Source organism: Salarias fasciatus, chromosome 6, assembly GCF_902148845.1.
Source record: "Salarias fasciatus chromosome 6, fSalaFa1.1, whole genome shotgun sequence".
In the NCBI taxonomy this organism is placed as follows: Eukaryota; Metazoa; Chordata; class Actinopteri; order Blenniiformes; family Blenniidae; genus Salarias; species Salarias fasciatus.
In genome coordinates, this window is record NC_043750.1 from 29371860 (window position 1) to 29391973 (window position 20114).

The 20114-nt window shown below is 42.2% G+C and overlaps 2 protein-coding genes across 7 annotated transcripts in view; both read right to left on the reverse strand.

Annotated features, from left to right (window-relative positions):
• crebbpa (CREB binding lysine acetyltransferase a) overlaps window positions 1-2357 on the reverse strand; it is a 44078-nt gene extending 41721 nt beyond the window's left edge. For all 6 annotated transcript variants that reach the window (XM_030095281.1, XM_030095280.1, XM_030095279.1 and 3 more), the window contains exon 1: window positions 1480-2357. In XM_030095281.1, coding sequence (XP_029951141.1) covers window positions 1480-1567 — 88 coding nt within the window. In that variant the 5' untranslated portion in view covers window positions 1568-2357. The remainder of the gene's footprint in view (window positions 1-1479) is intronic.
• Window positions 2358-3375: 1018 nt separating this feature from the next.
• LOC115389709 (adenylate cyclase 9) overlaps window positions 3376-20114 on the reverse strand; it is a 40466-nt gene continuing 23727 nt past the window's right edge. The window contains exons 2-11 of the mRNA XM_030093234.1: window positions 19731-19930; window positions 18717-18824; window positions 18212-18510; window positions 17593-17695; window positions 16844-17061; window positions 15206-15365; window positions 12408-12550; window positions 11214-11243; window positions 9183-9459; window positions 3376-9025 (exon numbers count right to left, since the gene is read on the reverse strand). Of these exons, the coding sequence (XP_029949094.1) occupies window positions 7985-9025; window positions 9183-9459; window positions 11214-11243; window positions 12408-12550; window positions 15206-15365; window positions 16844-17061; window positions 17593-17695; window positions 18212-18510; window positions 18717-18824; window positions 19731-19930 (2579 nt within the window). The 3' untranslated portion in view covers window positions 3376-7984. The remainder of the gene's footprint in view (window positions 9026-9182; window positions 9460-11213; window positions 11244-12407; window positions 12551-15205; window positions 15366-16843; window positions 17062-17592; window positions 17696-18211; window positions 18511-18716; window positions 18825-19730; window positions 19931-20114) is intronic.

Here is a 20114-nt window from a genome sequence, read left to right on the forward strand (position 1 = left end):
TGAGTGGAAGCACTGAACCTTGAAGAGTAATAAACTGAAATTCTGTATCTTGTCTGGACTTTTTAATCACCATGATCCCTTTATTTGGTATGTATTTATTAATATTTCACTTTTTGTATATTTAACTTCTTTAAATCTTCAAACTGCTTTTTATTACAATTTAGTTCGACTTATTTTCTTGTTCCAATCCTGTTAAAAAATTATGCGATAAAAAAATGGGAGAGACATGAATTCCCTAATCTTAATCACTCAGTGGCACACACTGGCACTATTAGCTAGAACCAATTCAAAAACAGACAAGTAAAATAGATGGTGCATCAACAGGTCGCTTCAATCTGAACTTACTGCAGGTCTGTATGGAATCTTGGCTTCACGGCTTCATTTTTAACATTTAATACTGTGAAATGTGTCATACACAGGAAACAAAACGCTTCCATTAGTGATATTAACTTAATTAGTCGCCTCTGTTTTTATTTTTTCTAGACACCATCGCTACTGGGCCATTACAGGCCCAATAGTTAAAATGGAACCATTTGCTGGAAATATGCTCTCAACATGAGACACAGACCGGCCATGCAAACCTGGGAATCAACATGGATTTCTTATGATTTGAGAATACTTGATCTTCCCAGTCATCCAGTTGCTTTCAAAGACAAGAAATGTTGATACCATGACCAGGATGACTGATTTTTTTTTTTCTGCAGATATGGGACCAAATTATTTCATAAGCTCAGTAGAGTGTCAGGAATCTCCACCATGGCATCAACATCAGTTATATACCATGAGGAGGAAAAAACATACACTGGAATACTCCTGAGGAATATAACATCCAACTAGAGACGTTTCAAGTGCTGCACATGCATGGAAAAGTCTTCAGGAACAGCTGCCAGCTCAATGGATTTTAGTCAGCCTACAAATACACTGCAGGTAAGAAAACTTTTATAAGGGCAAGTTAAAATGTTGGTGCAGCAGCTGAGATGTCAGCCAAAGCTGCAAAGGTATTTTTACTTAAAAAGCGCGCATACATTTCTACAGATTCTTTAAGTACCACGCATGACAGATGTTGTGAGACGCAATTATACTGCCATTTGCTCGCACGGGCATATATTTCCAGTCGGTATAGAGATGTCTGAAAAATGATCCACTGGATGCTAACATGTCACAGCTTATGGCGTCTGAGAGAACGCACTGAAAGCTTCACCAACGCACATTCAATTCATATTAAACCTCGTTGAGGTTCGTGCTGTCGCAGACCAGCATTAACCTGATAAACAGGCATTTGCGTGCAGAGAGAAGGTGCAGTTCACTGCTCACCACAGAGACAAACGCTGCAGTCAAGCCACATTGGCCACACATTTCTACACTAAACTTGCTCTGGGTGACTTCAAACTGGACGAAATAGTGCATACACCGGGAATGCAGGCGTCAGTGTTTAATATCTCGGTGTTTACATGTGCAGATTGTGTGTGAGGCCTTTACCTTGTCCATCAGACGCCGACAGGGCAGGTGAATTCAGCTTCGGCCGCTTGGAGTTGGGAGGTCCGACGTCCAGCAGGTTTTCAGCCATAGTTGCTATCTTGTCCGGCTGTTTGCTTAAGTGGATAATAACGATTGCCTAAAGGCAGGGAAGTTGTTCTGTGAGCCCAAACCTCCCCGTATTAGCACATTAGCAAGCCGACAGCCTGCTAACGTGAGCTAACTGGCTAATAGCTAGCTAATTGCCTGCTACCAGCTAAGTTACCAGTTAGCGTTAGCTTCTCCTCGCCGTGAGTCTTTCAAAAGAGATGCAATAGCGCCCCGCTTCGCCACCGCCATTCACCCCATGATAATCCAACACCCAACACCCACATTATTATCGTTAAATATCCCGAAATAAAATATTCCCCATGTACAAGTCGAGCCTCAAAATGACAATCCGGTTAAATCAGGGGGATCGATGCATTTCGGGAGAAAAGTCGTAATTTCTAAATGTTCAAAGTACCCATTTTGCGTGACGTCAAATTTCTTCATGCAAAAATCGCGCGAAGCTCCACAAAAATGCACAATTGCATAAAAATGCCGTATTTTTGCAAATTACTTCGAAAGTCACGACCTGGTAAACAATACTGCTCCCGAACGGCGACAGGGGCTGAATCGCCGCACTCTGAAGGGGAAATCAGATATACGGAGCTTTTCTGCCCGACGACCACCGATCCGATTCCAGTTTTTTCGCACAAAATGTCTCCAAAGCGATGTTAAGATTTCGTTTTCGGCAGAAGGACGCTGTCATATCGCGGTAAGGATGCTCGATTTCTACGTAAAACCCAGTGTTGGACCGAAATCCTAATTCCGAGCCACGACAAGATGGCGGCTGTTGATTCCTTCGATACAAAAAAGTTTTTTTTTTTCTTTTCCAGATCGGCTGTGGAGGGGGAGGGGCCGCGCTATCACGCCCTACGTGCATGCAGCACCGCGGCCCGCCGCTGGGGGCGCTGCAGCACCGTCTCTCACACACAGGTAATCACTATCGTCACATTAAAAAAACAAATACAGTAAAAAAAAAAAAAACAATTGTTATCCAACAACAACAAAAAAAAAATGTTAAGAGTTTCATAATTTTAGACATGTTTTGTTAAGTATAAATAATTCATCTGTATGATGTGAAGTGATGATTTAAAGAAAACAGCAAGCTTTGGGAAAATTTAGTTGGCATTTTTACTGTTTTAAAAAATATGCTTGCAATAATCAGGGGGAGAAATAGCATAATTCATCAACAATGGAAATAATCACAATATGAATAATCATGCTGCAATGGTAGGATACACCCTGGACAGGTGGGCAGTCCATCACAGGGCAAACACAGAGGCAAGCATCCCACACATTCACACTTAGGGGAAATTTAGAGTCACCAATTAACCTCATACACATGTTTATGGACTGTGGGAGGAAACCAGACTACCCTGAAGAAACCCACACGCATGGGGAGAACATGCAAATACAGAAAGGCCCAGCCAGTGTTTGAAGAGTGCAAACCACTGCAGCACTGTGTCACCCTTAATAATATTGCTATTTTATTTTGTCAATCATTCACTGTGCAATTCAGTTAACTCTGCGGTTATGGCTGACTAAATATTTCAAGACAGCTCAATTACTTAGTCATAAACTTTGAGGAACATTATTTATACAAACTAAGGCCCAATCAAATAAAAACCTTCCATCTTGCGGACACTGTCGGGGCCTTGTGTAGATTGATCTTCTTGTTCGGCTCGCTCAAGCTGAGCTTTACACATTTTTCAGGAATTCAAAATCACACAAAACAAAATGTTCACAAATCTTGAAAATCAGTCAGAAACCGCATTCCTCCTTGTGAAATGAATCCATCCTCACACTCCACAGTATGCTCAACAGTTTTCTGCTTCGAGATTTATTTCTCTCATACTGAAAAAAAGAGGAATAAAATCATATAGCGCACGCACAAAGACACACATTAAATCAATCTGGTAATACGTGTCTCTTTTTCATTGTTTTCTGACAAAATCTGACACATGCACATGTATAAAAAAAAAATCATATGTGACAAAATAACTGCATATGTACAAACACTTGAGTGCTTTGTGCAAATGTGTACAGATTACGATCATGTGTTGATAAATGATACATGGGTAATGTGCACATAACATACATAATACATTTCTTTCATGAACAAAGGCATTTTAAATCAAACACTGTCTTAAGTTTTGTCCCAGTGTATTTAAAAACACAGAAGGGTTGAAGTTATGAGGAAATCTTAATTAAAAAAATGCATATCTGTCACCATTTAAAGGAGTGAACATGTGATTATTTCCCTTATGTTTTTGTCACAATGAACAATCACACTTTATTCAACAGAAAGTGACCACTGAATGCCTGAAACGTTTCCTCAATGAACATTGCTGCTAATTGAAGCTCCACCTTCTAAGGACACATTTTCTTCACCATAACTTAAAACAAGTCACACATTTGTCACATCGCCACACACTTTCAATCAAACACACTGTCAGAGAAGGACAAAATCCAGCAAACCTTGATATGGGTGAAACTTAGTGATGTAAATGTCCTGCATGTTAGGATTCTTGCTTTTGGTTTATTAATGTAATCATGGAAAGAAAAATACTGAAATGCAATAAGAGGACAATGTAATAGTTTTTGGGGGAAAAAGATGGAGGTATCCAGGAAAACACTGTTCACACACATCTCCCTCTACTCCTCCAGAGATCACAAAGCCAGCACTGTTCATTTATTTATTGGATTTATGCATGTGTTCATACATATGCTCCTGGGAGAGGTGGTGTGTCCATAAAGTTACGCCTCAAACCTGCTATTGATCGTTTGTGTCTCTGCAGTGTGTGGTATGGTTAAAAATCACAGGATTACCGAGTGACAATCTGGAAACTGCAATGGAAAAAAACCCAAACTTTCCTTTACAGCTGATACCTGATATTCTCATTTGTTTTAGTATTTTTGCGTGTTCTGAGTTTCTTGGAGTTGAGTTAAAAAAAAAAGAGAGCAAGCTGAGAATACGTCTGCAAAGTACAATACTAGAACATTTCTTGTAAAAGCAACACATTTGGACAAAAAAGCAAAATGCGTGTAACCTTCTCTGCCTCTGGATGTATAATGGAAACCTCTGGTGAACTGTCTTTGGATTTTATTCTGCTTTTATCAACATTATGCTTTCGGTAACACACACTGAACATATTCTCACTTTAAAAGGCACTGAATGGGTATGTTCATAGTGCACAATGGCAGAGGTAAACAAATGTGTTCTTATGCTACAGATGGAGAAAGCTACATAAACAGCGATGGTCTCCCCTCTTTCGCGTCGTCTCTGCAGCTGGTCATATATTCTCAGAGATATGTGTTTGCAGGATCCAAAAGTAGAGTTCAGATTTCAAAAATGTTTTCTTTTCTCCATGAAACTATTGTGACATGAGTGTAATGTCTCTTCGGAAGAGACAGCAGCATCAATAAAAAAGAGCTAAACAGCAGTGAAACTGACTGATTTCCTTCAGCATCTTTTTTCATGATATTGAAGTGAAACTTTATACTTCTCACTCACGGTCATACAAAATACAAGAAACAAGTGCTTTGATGAGAAAAGATGAAGTGAGTAAAGAGCTAACCAAACTACAGAGCCAGCGATTGTGTGGTAACAACAGCACACTGTTGAATATCTGAATGAAAGAACAGGAAAAGGAGAAAAAAAATCTGTCGAAACAACTGCATAATTCTGTCCAACATAATACAATCATAACCAAAATACTCCAAAACTACAGTCATACTTTTAGGCACCACAAAACAATCGGCTGCTTTAGGTTGCACTGCACCTAAAGCTCATTCATTTAAAGTGGCACGATTACACTGATACAGTAGAGCCCAGAGGCTGTGATGGGGTCAGAGTTAAAATGTCCAAAACCTTTAATAGAAAATGACAAAGCTAAAAAGGCAAACAACACTGAAGTTCTCCATTAAAAAAAAAAAAAAAAACCCTCAAAAGTGATGGACTGACCAATGTTTCTTTTTTTTTTTCCTTTTGGCAATAAAGGCAACAAAATTTGTTTGGACTATGAATACGATAGTTGATCTGTGGCACTGACTGTGGATCTAACCATCATTAACCAAGAACTACACACTGATTGTCCCTCACAGCTCCACTTGAAGCAAAACTCAACCAAAAGTCATTTGAGTACCAAACGCTCGCCGACTGTAGCCTTGGCAATTCTTCTAGTCACTTCCTGGTGACTTTCTACTAATCCATCCTACTGCCAAATATGGCTTATGTATCAATAACCTGACAGAACTTCTTTCTTGGAGCCTGATTTTTTTCTGAAAAACACAACAATCAAGGAGCTACACCATCATGGTGGAGCCTGTTTATGTCTCCAGTGATCGTGTTATTTCTCAGTGGGGTTCTAATGTCCATTTATCCATCCATCGTCTGCTTTATCCAGCCGAGGGTGAGGAAGCGGACAGGCTTTCAGTCCATCGCAGTAAGCCTGGGAGTGAAGCTTCCACCCAGATATTGCAGGTTATCTATTATTTACTGTACTGTAAGTTTAAAAAAAAAATCATCACAAATTTTATAAATGCGATTTCTATTCCATCATGGAAAAAGGGGGATTCTCTCCGAGAATTACAAAACTGGTGGTTTTGATTTTTTTTTTTTTTTATTATCAAATTTGTTAAAAATGTTCTAGATAATTTGGCCAAGGCAAGTGTTAAAAACTTGATTTTTATCTACGAGAAACCAGATCTCAATTGAGAACACTCAAACTGAATAAATGTACTATAAAACTACAAATAAAAGCAGCACACAAATTAAACGCAGGTCCCTATAACGGTGGGGCTGCATAGTCTGTGAAATGCTTTTCTTTATTAAACTCAATTCTGATCAATGCTGATGTTTCGATACGAGAGTGGCAAAACTTAAAGAACACATTAAATATAGACAAATAAGAGCAGGACCTATGAGCTTTCAACGATAAGTCTCTCAAAGCCTCATGTAACAGGCTAATATGGCCACAATCCAAACACGTGCACATCAGTTACGCTGATTTGGACATAAGAATGATTATTTAAGGCGTTTATGAGCCACTATCAGCTAGGATGGGCTCCAACACCCACAGTCATCACTGAGATAAAGCAGGTACTGAGGATGGATGAAAGGAATAGTCACACAGGTTTAAGAAGTTATTTTGGTATTAATGATCATTTTGCTGAGCCTGAATTTCATGTGAAAGCAATTAAAGGCCTGTCCGACACAAAATGCCCGACTTGCCTGGAGGAAATCAGTGAATAAGGCAAAACAATCCCTGGGTGATTATTTAAAGTTTTATAGTGCTAAACCAGACTGTGGTGAAAAACGCCTGAACCCGCTGAGCATACAGAGGAGCGGCACAGACATGACCATGCTCCAAAAATTTCAGTTAAAAATCAGTAAATCTCAAAATCCAACCTTTCTCACACTCATCTTTCAGGCCTACAGAAGGTGAGCGATGCATACTCAAAAGTCACATCTCAGTATCACTTTAAGTATTTCTTAAAGTGCCCCCTTGCCTTTTGTGATGGTCTCCCTCTTTAAAACTGTCTTTCCAAAAGTTCCTTTATCTTCTTTGATTTTGTGCTTTGATTGTGAGAACTGTTTAAACTTGTTAAAAAATCTTTCAATGGTAGTAACAACCAAGTATAAGTGGTCGACAAAAAAAAAAAAAAGACTGTGCAATACCTGTGCTTAAAATGTGCATTTAGCTGCTTCACAAACTAAAAATTTTATGCAGCCTGCTCCGTAGCGTGTCCCTCGAGAGTGAGACTCTAGCACAAGTGAATACTGAAAAAAGCCCTCATGTAAAAGCAGAATACATAAATTAATACTGCTTTAAGTGATTCCCTCATTCGTCCCATGTTTTTTTTTTGTTTGTTTTTTCATGTTTCTGTTCAGACCATCATCTTGTGCTGGCACTTGTATAAAAAATTTCCCTTAAGTAAGGTCAAGACTTTGATCAAGTTAAAACAATTGATATGGCACAACATTTTTTTTTGTTTGTTTAAGAAATACTTGCATTCAAAATAAAGCATGGAGTAAGAATCCACAGCATGATCCGTAGTCTAATATTGTTCAAACCTGTTCAGTATTCATGTTTGTTCACTGTTCTAGTCCTGAAGGCACTTAATAACAAAACAAATTAAGAAAGAACATAATCTTAAACCAATCTTTCATTCCCTCCTACTTACATACCCCCTTTTACCCTTTTTTTTCCCTTCTAAACCGCTGTGCTCAGCACAGGTCTAACCCGCCGCGGCACTCGGGCGCCATTTCCCGTGGCCGGGGTCGGCAGCTCTTTGGCCGCTGCCTGCATCTCGTGACCAACTCTCTTTTTCACGCACAAGACGACCACTTGTAGACAGAGCCGTCCCGTCCCATTTCTGACAGTCAGTCCTGGAGAGGCAGCCGGGGGAAAAGGAGCGATCAGAGGCGAGAGTAAAACTCCTCGTTGAGTTTGGTTAGCTCGTCAGCCTCCCGCTCTTCGTCCTCCTCCTCCTGAAGGGCGAGAGGAGCGGGCGGAGGCGGCGGCGGCGGCTGGGAGGGCGCCTCTGCAGCACTGGGTTCTGGGCCTCGCTCAGGAGGACGAGAGCTGTGAGTGTTTGTGGCAGAGGGATGTACAGCGTCCCTGTATCCTTCCTCTCTTGCTTCTGTAGGCTTTGGCGGGGCAAGCTCAGGTCCTGTTCCTGCACACTGGGGTTGAGGAGGGATGGGAGAACGTGTGAAAGAAGAAGAAGGAGGAGGAGGAGGAGGAGCCACTGGCTGGGATCCTGTGGTCTTACTGGCGGGTAATTCCACAGACGAGGATCCAACTCTCGAGGGAGGAGCGAGGTCCGATCGATCCTGGCATGTACTTTCCCCACTTTTGGGGTAGAGAAAGGTCCTCATTTGACCTTTGCCTTTAACATTCACTGTACCTCTATAGTCAAACTCTAATCCCATCGCGCTGAGCACGGCGTGGCTTTCCTCGCTCACCTGCACCCGGCACTCCACTCCGGTGGAGTCCATCCGGCTGGCGATGTTGACCGTGTCTCCCCAGATGTCGTAGAGCAGCTTGGTGGTGCCGATCACGCCGGCGGTCAGGGGCCCGTGGTTAAATCCGATACGGAGCTTGAAGCCAAACCCGAGCATGTTTTTGTTGAAATCGTCCAACACGCCCATCATCTCGAGGGCGAAGTTGAAGAGCGCCCTCAGGTGCGCGTGCGGGGACTCGTCGTCGTTCTCGGCCAGCTGCCGGACGTTGAGCCCGGACGCCGCCATGTACGTGGCCCCGATCGTCTTGATCTTTTCCACGCTTTTGAATTCGGCTTTGCGGAGGAGTTCGTCGAAGTCTCCGATCAGCTCGTTCAGAACGCGGTAGCACTCTTTGCCCCCCTCGTAGCTCTCTTCATAAAACTCACTGAAGTTGACAATACTGGCGAAGATCACCCCCACGCTGTCGTGGTTCTTGGAGTAGCTCTGGGTCACCTGAGAAGACAGAGACGCACGTTCTGTGAACAAGGAGCCTCATCTTTAGTGCTTTTTATTGTTGCCCAAAATCCTCAAAAAGAAAACATTTTCTTATGTATTTTATAGTTTCATGGGGTTAAATGTGACATTTTTTGCGAGAGCAGCAAACAGAAACCTTGAGCTGGTCAGCGACGTGGATGGGGATGATGTTGCCCAGTAACCACTCGGCCTGGTCCCTCATTGTCTGGATCTTGGAGCGGTGCTTGTCAGCCTCCACGTTGCCATGGTAATGAAGACGGTAGCTGACCTCGAACTCACGGTTGAGGAACCAGACCAGGAGCAGAAGCAGGAAGAAGGCCAAGATGGCCTCCGGGATCAAAAGGTCAAAAAGGCGCTGGGGAGGGTCAGAGGTCGGCGCCGAGCCACCGTCAACAGGGGTGGAGGTGTTCAGTCTGCAAGGGGGACATCGATCAGAGAAGGGCCACGTTATAACACACCGACGAAAAAACAAAACCTTCACCTCGTGTTTTGAGACTTATCTCTTAAAATGTACATGTCAAATCAGGATAAAGGAACATCTCATTCAGATTTCTGGAGTCAGTTCCAATTAGCAAGAGTAAAATACAAGACTTCACACCGATGTTCAGCGTTGTTAAAGAGTGGGCGGTGATACCTCCGCTGGCCTCAATAAGTCAACACGGTTAGCAGACTGCGTTGTTAAACCTACACGTGTCCATTTTTAATTGTAAGCTACAAAGTTATTGTCTGGGAGATATGTGTAATCTGACAAAAATAAAAATAGATGAACTTACAAAAAAAAAATCAACCTTCTAAACAGGTCCTGGACTATAAAGTAAGCTTTTTTTTGTTCATCTCTCCCCATCGAGGCAGGAATTAATCAGCTTATTTTATGTATAATTTTCTCAAGCCTCTCACGTCATTACAGTGTTATATGTTGATTGCATGCTGCACTGTGGAACTTGGGATTTCTTAAACTTGGCTGTGGGATCAAGTTTGATGCAAACCCTCCTCTGTTTCAGAACAGACAACTTCTAAGACAAATACACAAGCAACGCCACATCATTCTGCACGTCACACGCATACAGCAAAGGCCACTGGAGACACTCCAGTAAATTAACTGAGAGGCTAAATGTAATTCTTGTAGCATTCATGTGATAGAAATAAAAGAAAGAGGAGTGTTCACAGATTTTCTGCATTCCCGTTGCTGGAAACCAGCCAAAACCAGCAGCATTCACGCAGTGAGATATAGCAACTTAGAAATTCTTAAATTTCTGACTCTGTCAGAAGATTATCTTTGGATATCTCTGATTGCAGGACTGTGAAATCAGGATTACACAAACGTGTCTCAATGTAAAACCCAGGCTCTCTGTTTTTAAGTCACAATAAAAGATATTTGTCATTGTTTATTATTCTAACATTAAGATATATTGCTCGCTTTTCATGCAGGACAGTCAGAAACTGCTCGGAGTATTTCTCACAATCCTGCTCTGCACTCGTAAAGTGCACACTGCCACCAAAACAGGAACAAATCAGAGCAAAGAAGAGATAAGCTTTATGAAAGAAACATCTTGGAAAGTGGAAGATTTCGACCCTATTGACTTATAGGAAGGTATATTTGGACGAAAGTTTTGTTTTTACTATTTTTATTACTACATTTTTTTTACTATTGATTTAAAAAAAAAAAATCAATGAAGCCTTTAAAAAAAAGTCTCGTATTTTTCTATATTGTTACTGTATTACCAAGGCTATTAGCGTGATCACAGCACCACACATCAGAAGTGTGGCGCTACCAATTTAACACTGAATGAGAAAAGTTGTATCTTCTCTATCTGCCTTTTGGTTACAAAGTCTTGATGCAGAAAAAAAAAAAAATCGATTTGTGGAAGGTTGATCAATTTTAAGCCCAGCTATGGCTGCAATCCAAAATTCCAGCCAGCACACAGCGTATGAGTCACTTCCACCACTAGTGGCACTTAGCAGCCATCACTAGCAGCGCACGCAGGGAGCGACGCGGGAGGAGGGAAGGCCGAGATGAATGGGAAAATAAAGAGCAGGAAGGCGTGAGAGCGAGTAAAAGGCAGCGCGAGCTGTAGTTATGAAAAATATAAAAGAAAGCTGTTGCTCCTGTTGACCCTTGAGATGTCACTCATCGATCAAGCCGCTCTGTTTCCACGGAGACACTCACCCTTGAACCGGCAAGCTGTTATTACTGGAACTGAAATAGACGAGAGCGGTGTCAGTCGGGAGAAAAGACCAGACATGAGCACACAGATGGTATACATATTGTGTGATGCAGATCACATTCAGTGTTTTGTTTTTTTTTTTCCCCCACTCGGGACCAGATCGAAGTGCACAGAGCTGCTGAGAGCTGCTGGCGGCCCTCAAGCCGCCACCATTTAAAGGATCTAGACAAATTACTGAAATGAACCAATTTCGCATAACTAGAAAAATGGATGAAATTCTAAAATCCAGTGGAAAAAAAAAATGCAAATGTTAGATGAAAGCCAAACCCAATAAAATACATAATTAATGAATCTTTTACACTCATTATAGTCTAATTTAAAGTCGCGGATCATTGATTGATTGTGTGATTCCAGCAAAGCGCTGGTTACGACCTGGAGTCTGTCACAGGGCGAATAGAGAAACAGATCAACTGTTGTCCCTAAAAACTTTCAATCCAAGTGCTGACACTGTAACTGCGCCTTTTAATATTAGTAATTACAGTGGTGGCAGAAGTTTGATACGACGTTTGAAAAGCTAGTTAGGACTGAAGCTGTTTAGCTCTCTCGCTTCGTCACATGAATGTTGTGAGCTAAAACCCGGGGTCTGGTTTCCTCTGTGTGTGAGGTGAGGTGAACCTAATGAGTGAATGTGAGTGTTTGATAATCTGTTAACAGGGCCGCACACGGGAGTGTATCACTGCAAAATCATTGTTTAGCAATATGTATCTTTATGGACATAAAGTTGTAATTTTATTTAAAAAAAAATCTTGTACACTGCAGACATTTACATTTACATTTACACAATGCTATTTTTTTCTTCTTGAGTCACTTGGACTTTACAAAATAATTACTGTGATTCTACAAAGTAAGTTAAGTTGCATGTATTTGTACAGACAGACAGAGGTTTGAATCCCACTGCTTGTGAGTCACCCCCTGAACAAGGAGTGATAAAAACAGAGTGGATCAAGAAGGGAATCCTCCATAAAACTTCTGCAAAATGAAAACATGTAGATCACATGATCAGCTGTGGCGAAAGTTCAAACATTTGAACTGAAAGTGAAATGATATTTTCTGTGAAAAATGGTCTCCTCATTATGTGCACGTGCATGGTATTGTTTTTATGAATTGAGTGCACGCCGGTTAGTGCTCCGCATTACCTGTGCACAGGACTGTAGAGCAGCAGCAGCAAGGCGACGCCTGTCGCTGTGGCCAAGACCGAGCGCATCCAGAAACTCAGCTGACAGAAGTTACAGTACTGGATGATGGCCAGAATGGTGGCACAGCACAGGAATATGGTCAGCTGGAAGAAACGCACAAAGAGGCCAATCATGAAGGTGACAGAAGTAAAACAACAGCATAAATAACAAAGAGGATCCTATGCAGGTCAGACAAGAAGATTACCTCAAGTTAAACAGTTGGAAAACAAGTGAAAATCATCTGAGTGAAGCTACACGGAAACACTTCAGCAGTGAAATCAGAACATTCAATGAATTTTGCTTAAGGAGTCCATAATTACATTTTTTGTCCAGATCTCACTTCTAATTTCATAGTCTGTATTCAGTTTTAATGAGGAGGATTATAAATGAGAAACAATGAGTTATTTCCTTTTACAAAAAGACTAATCATCAAAACTGATCTCTTCTTGGTCACAATATTACATTATATTATGGTAAAACTTCTTTAAGAAAAAAAATACATAATATTACATACAGACTGCAGTTTTTGTGAATTTCTCTGCGTCATCTTCAATTATTCAGACCTAAGATCAACCAGCAGTAATTCGGATCAGAACTGAAAAAATCGGAGCCATATTATCAATTCATCCTCAGTTCAGTTCATTATTCAGTTTGGACCAAGAGCTTGGTTCTCTTAAGCAGCATCACAGCTTTGAGCCTCGTCTTCTGATGTCAACACTTCAAGTTGAGTAACATGGAAATTAACATCACGGGGTAAAATCATATTTCTGCAATTTGTTTTTGGCTTTTCGTTAGCTGTTGTTCAGCTCTGCTTTCACATGGGAAAATGAAAATAATACTGCACAGAAATGTGTAATAACTTCTGCACAGCTAAGTTTCTTCATACAATTCAAACTGTATCCAAAATGGAAAATGTGCCGTGAACCAAAGTGCAAGAAAAAGTCACAGTGAGGTCAGAAATGGAGGAGTGATCACAGACAGACAGCAGTGGCTGTTTTGGGACATTGGCAGGCTGTTGATGATTTCATTGAGAGGATCGTATCTTTTCCCAAAACACGTCCTCCCTCCCTCCATGCTCTGCCCCCCTCCGGCAGTCTTATTGGGCCTCGATATCTTCAAAGGCATTAAAGTCCAGAAAACCGCATGTCTAATTAACAACTCTCCCTGAGACTCCCGCTTTGATCTGCGAGCCCCGAAGAGATGGCGAGAGCTGGGGGAAGAGGAATGGATAGAGACATCCAGCGCCGAAAAGCAAGATATCAAAACAACGCACATCTTGCGAGCAGCCGTTGGCTCGGAGCTGGGAGGCGGGAGTCAAGCTTGTACAAAGCTGGATGTGGCCTCCGCTCAAAACGGCACAAAAAACAAGAATGGCTGTTCTCAATCATCTCACATGCAGGAAGAAACGTCAACATGTCCGCTGCCAAGGTCCACAGGCGAAGCCTCCCCAAGCCTCCTCGCTGTTTTCCCTCCGCAGCTCCTATCAGGGTTAATGCCAGCTAATGAATCTCTGGCTTTAAGACCACCCTGGGCAGGATTTCAAACCAGCCTACTTGTCTCTGCTTACATTGGCTTCGAGATATCAGTGAGGGCAAACCATGATCGCTTGAAAATCACCAGTGCTACCGCTGCCTCAATTAGCAGCGTTCCCTGCTCCAGCAGATACAGTGATTGGTCCTTACGCTGAGAGCAGGGGAAATGACAGAGCAAGGAGAAATTTAGAGCAGCTAACATGCTTTTAGGCCCAGCATGTCTTATTGTGGAAGAAATCATCCAATATGTAAGTGGGAAATGCGGGGTACAGCGAATCTTTATTTTCCATTTAACATACAGTATATTTTTGCTGCAAAGTGTTTTTGAGTAAAACAAGGGACAAATGTAAAAAGGGAAACGGCCAACAAACAGAATCACAATCCATTAATCAATCCAACTCTACTGCTTTATACAACTCATGTTGGCTGGAAGCAACAACAGGTGACTATGGGGAAGGCAGCACAACTCCTATAGACACTCAGTCCATAATGAGACCAGTACAGACTGAAAACACACACACACACACACACACACACACACACACACACACACACACACACACACCTATATCCAAGCATTTATCCTGTTTCATCACTTATTGAATATATTCAGTTTTATCATATTTTACATTCAAATAGTGTTTTACTTTGTGAAACACTATTTGAAGCATGTTTTGAGTTGATTCATGTTTATTGTTTTGTTGTGTTTCTTTTAATAACCCGGACAGCACAATTTGGCTCTTTGGTCGAGAGGAGCTGTTTCTTAAATGAACTTTGACTTGACTTTTGTCGACAATTTAAGGTCATCAATTCACTACAAAGATGTGTTTTTCATCCTTGTATTTATCTTTTATAGACAGTTTGTGGTGAAATCCATCGCAGATTTATTAAAAAAAAAAGACCAACAGTCACATTTTTTCACACCTAGAGTCATTTTACAGACATAAATTCAGCTCATATACAGTATCTATTTTTGTATCGTAGGGAAAAGACCTTATAATATGAAATATAGAAAGTTCAACAATTAGCAATGAGAAACCGTTTGTGTGGACGGAGAGTAAAATGCCTGATTTATGTAATGCATTATCTTTTGAACACATTATATAAATCAAACTACAAAAAGAGCTGTAGTGCAAAACCACAGTGTAACATTGCAATTGGTATGGACAGGCCCAGAAATGTAAACGAATACAGGCGATGCTCACGCCACCGAGTGCTCATATTTACCTGGAGCGGCAGGTGGACGGTGCAGCTGAGGTGGGACAAGACAGAGATGGCGGGGAGAGACACCAGCACGGCCCCGATCACGTGACGACAGACCCAGCCGGAGATGACCAGGAGCAGGGAGCGAGTGCAGTTCATCACCTCCTCCAAGTAGAAGGCCATGCTGCAGGGCAAAGGAGAAGAAGAGAATTAGGACACCATTCAACGGCACCCTATGGGAAATCCATAAGGAAAAAGAGATTTTTTTTTTTCCTCCACTGTAACTCCCCTCAGTACTCATCCAGCTCATTTGGTTTTGAAAAAAAAAAAAAACCAAAACTGCAGCAGATTCTCATTAGTCCTTAATTAAAATACATTATTAAAACACAACAATACTGTCCAAGTCCCAGCAAGCGGATGAAGATTTATTGCCTACTTACGCATTGCAGTGACTTATAATTGATTTCTTTTTAAACGCTCTCCATGAACAGTCATAAAACACAGCAGAAATTAAATAAAACACCGTCTCCAGCTCTTTGAGGGAAATTCAAGCGAGTGGAGGGTCTTTTATTTCAGATTTGGAGAGGCACCTGGCACCGAACACGCCATTGTGCCAGCGCTGCTCTTTAAAAGGAAGGTGGAGCCGCGCCAGTCAGATCTGACCGGGGAAATTAATCTGCTGAGGCTGAGGAGCCAAACACAACACAACACAACACAAAAGAAAATAATTTGCACTGGTTTCAGCGGGCAGCTCTCTTCTATACGTTGATCTGTTGGAGATTTGAGAGTTTTGAGCTCCACAAGAGCCCGAAACACGCAGACTTTCATTCAGACACAACAATGGCCCACTTGGAAGCCAACACTTGTATATCCGTATTCCTTTATGGCACAGGTCTGTGGGGCAGGAGTACACATAACAATCCAGAGGCTTCTGAATCCAGCAATCCGGGGGAAAACACTCAGATCTTATCACTTGTGAAAACACGCGGGCACTCAAACAAACACCAGAGGTGGCAACTAACTGCCTTCTCACTGTACTTAAGTAGTTTTATCAGGAGTACTTGACTGTTTATTTTTACTTTCATCATCTACACTTGAACATCTCACCATTCTCCTCTTGGCACACTTCAAACTGGCCCATTGTGTGTCATAAACTCAACGAATGATGACGTTTCAAGCTGCTCGATGCTCTCAAAGTAATAATTTTTCAGTGCAGAACGTGACAAATGTAAGAGTAATGCAGTGACGGTAAGAGTGGCTGAATGAGAAGACCCCCTGTTTTTGCTGAAAAGACAAAAATCTTTACAAACTACACATTTCATCTAGAAATTATTGCATTTTTACCTAAAATAATACAGTTTCTGACTAAAAAGCAAGATTAAAAGCTCAATCATGACCTGTGTCACACTACTGATGAAGCTGGTGCATCCATATACACTGTATTACAACAGTACATAGTTATATGCGTGTACACATGTTCAAGTTTATTGTCATATTTACATCAGAAAAAATGTTTTCCTGCCCAAAAAGAATCCTTCTCTGCCATTCAAAGAGAACATTAACTTTTTACAACACCAACTGTTATTTACAACAGTGTCTGCCCTTCAAGAGTGTGAGTTCTTCTTGCAGACATCCACATATCATGTGTGTGAAGGTATTCACCGTATGGAGAGCACCAGGGAGGCCAGCTCCAGCAGAGCAGCCAGAGGAGCCAGAGCCAGGGCGGCGGGCGTCGGAGAGCCCTCCACGGCTGGGCTCACCAGAGGAGGGAGGAAGCAGGCCAGGGTCAGGGCCAGGAAGACAAAACAGCTGAGGAGAACGTCGAGGAAGGAGCTGAAGGTGGAGCTGGCGAAGGTCTGCACCTGAACCTGGTTCTTCACCTGGAAGAGGAGGAGCAGGGAAGCAATGACGCAGTTTTCAAAATGCTCGCTGCGTCAGTGCGTCATGTGTTTTACTTGTCTCAGTGGATTGTGTAAGGATTGCAACCATTATTATTATTGGAGTGACAACCTAACTTATTCTTGTAGTGAACACTCAGGTAATATATGATAATAAACAGTGAATAAATATTCACAGCCACCACTAAAAAATGCATTATTATTATCTGCAGTGACACAGTTTGACCAGCAGGGGGCTACAAGACTGTGGGGTCACTGCAGGCCAGCAAGGAGCCAGCCCTGCATCCAGGAAACAAGCAGGTAGGAAAACACACAGACGTCCTTGTAAAACTGGATTCTCATACTGACACAGAAGGACATAAAACACAGAGTCTAAAATGCTGTTTTACTCTGGATTTGGCTTTTCCCCCAACTAGTTTCTAAAAAAACATAAAACATACCCACAAAGGAATTAGACATCATGCTAAGTCTCAAAAGTCATATTTCTGTGTGTGTGTGTGTGTGTGTGTGTACCTCCTGCTTGTAGCTGCTGCGGTAGGCCTTTTCCAGACGTCTTTCTAGAAAGTTCAGGCTGATCTTGTTGATGGGCGGCTTGAAAAAGTAATCCTTCATGAGACTGAAGTAAAAAGGGGGGGGGAGTGATCAGAGAAACGCTGCATGACTTTCATCAACTGATTTGATCAACAAAAACAAATTTGTCCTATAATTGACAAAACGCTTTGAAATCACAAATATACAAATCAAATCAGTCGATAGGAAATCCACTAAAACTGTAATGAAGAGGACACATGTGGTTGTCAATCGGTTCACATGTATATTTTCACTTCTTTTATTTAATACAAACTGTGTGTCTTTACATTTACTTAACATTCCTTCGCATAGTCTGAAAAATGTATACCTTCCTCTCTATTTAACACATCCAAGAGCTTTTAAGTTGGTCTCTATACTGTAAATAAATACTCTATCTAAAGATAATAATAATGAAAAATGACACTTATTTAAAAGAAATTACAGCACTGCGTGTTATTAAAGACTAAGTACATCGCAATACATTTTCCTGTTTCTGTAAAAGTCAGGCATATTTTCTTGACATTATCAGCTCATAAATTCCACCTTCACCCTGCTTGCTCACCTGTCCTCCCTGATAACATCCACGAAGTGGGCGTCGCTCTTCTGTCGGAAGTTTTTGGCTCGCAGCTGGATGAGGGCGGAGTGATCCATGCCTGTGCCTGCTGCCCCCGTGCCTCCAGCCATGCCCAGGCTGGTGCCCGTGCCCGTGCCCGTGCCCGTGCCCGTGCCCGTGCCCGTGCTGGTCTTCTTCTCTTTCTCCTGAAGCATGTCGCACAGCGAACTCTGGCTGGCCCGCACGGGGTCCTCCATGGGGGGGCTGAGCAGGCCGTTGGCTGCTCGGGGGCTGTGGCCTGGGATGAACTGGTGAATGAAAGGTGAGGAAGAGAAGGACAGCGATCAGAAACACACACACACACACACACACACCAGGAAGAGACATGGGTGCTGAGTAGCTTGAGTGACAAACGCTTTAAAGGGTGCTTGATAAGTGTGTCGGTGCTTGACACCATTCATGCGTGTGTGGGTGTGTGTGTGTGTGTGTGTGTGTGTGTGTGTGTGTGTTGTACCTTGGCACTGCTGGTCTTGTGCTCGTCCTGGCAGCCGTTCAGCACGGCCACGTCCTCGCCCTGCTCTGCCACCGGGGAAAGGACCACGCTGTGAAACACACAGGGGGGCTGCAGAGACAGCAGGACGGAGCAGACAGACAGAAACAGGCCGAGGATCAACATCACTGGAATATCAGTGGAAACTTCCTGAAGCCGTCTGTTCAGTAGAATATGACCCACTTCACGATTCAACAAGTTAACTATGTTCACTTTCTTTTTTTCCTAGATTGTTGAAGAAGTTTTCAGATCATTTTAATATTCCGCCTTTCTAAAAATACAAAGAAAGTGTAAAATTGGAAACAAACCTCAATAAAATGCAGCCCATCTCAACACCTTTGTAAAGTACAAACTCCAATAAAAACAATATTTAGTAGTGTTTTTCCAAAGTATGGGGTAGAGAAGTCTACTTGGGATCATGCTTTTTTCTTTTTTCCTTCTAACATTTGCCAAAAAATATCATTAAAAAATATATTTTGAATGCAAAACTTAATTTAAACCCACATTTTTAGAACAGAAGTGTAAGACAATCTTTAGCTTAACACCATCAGCACAACAGATATGACAGTTGCAGACTATATATAGCACTTTACCTTATCATATCTGCACAACAGCAGTTATCTTTCTTCAGCCTGAGGAGTCCAGCAGCTGTTATTAATATTATCTTATGATGTGAAAAACATCAGGAGGTCCAGGACTTACAAGACAAAGCATGTGCTGTGTGAGACAGCTTAACAACATAATTCAATTAAGAGCTATTTCATGATTCTCAGGGAAGCGGCTCTGTTCTGGCTTCTAATTGTTAAAGTCAGGCTTTTCCCCTCCCTCTGCAGAATGGTTTTTCACACTGGACTGTGCCTGATGAAGTGTGTGGCGAGAGTGTGTATTCCTGATTTAGCTCTGAGAGTTTTTAGATTCACAGATTATTTTTGTCAGGGTGAGTGAACCAGACGTTAGATGACCACAGTCGGGTCTTACCCCGCTCTTGTCAGGTGGCTGGTGGGGCTGCAGGGGGTCAGTGGCCTGCGCCCCTCCCGGGATGAGGTCCGGAGTGCGGGGCTGAGGACACGAGGGCAGGCCGACCCCCCCGAAGTCCCCGCCCGTCAGCCCCGCCTGAGAACAGCCGCACTGCACATCATGGTCCAGCTTCCTGCCCGAGATCAGGTAGGTCCTCAGCCCTGAGAGACGAGACAGACAGGAAATCAGCTTCTAGGTTCACACTGTTGATTCAACACGACAACACAGACTAGAGAAAACTGAATAAAAGAACTGAAACTCACACAGACAGCCATGATGGAGCCACACATTGTTAAAAATATCTCCCCAATATATGTTGCTTCTGAGAAGTCAAGAAAAGTAAAG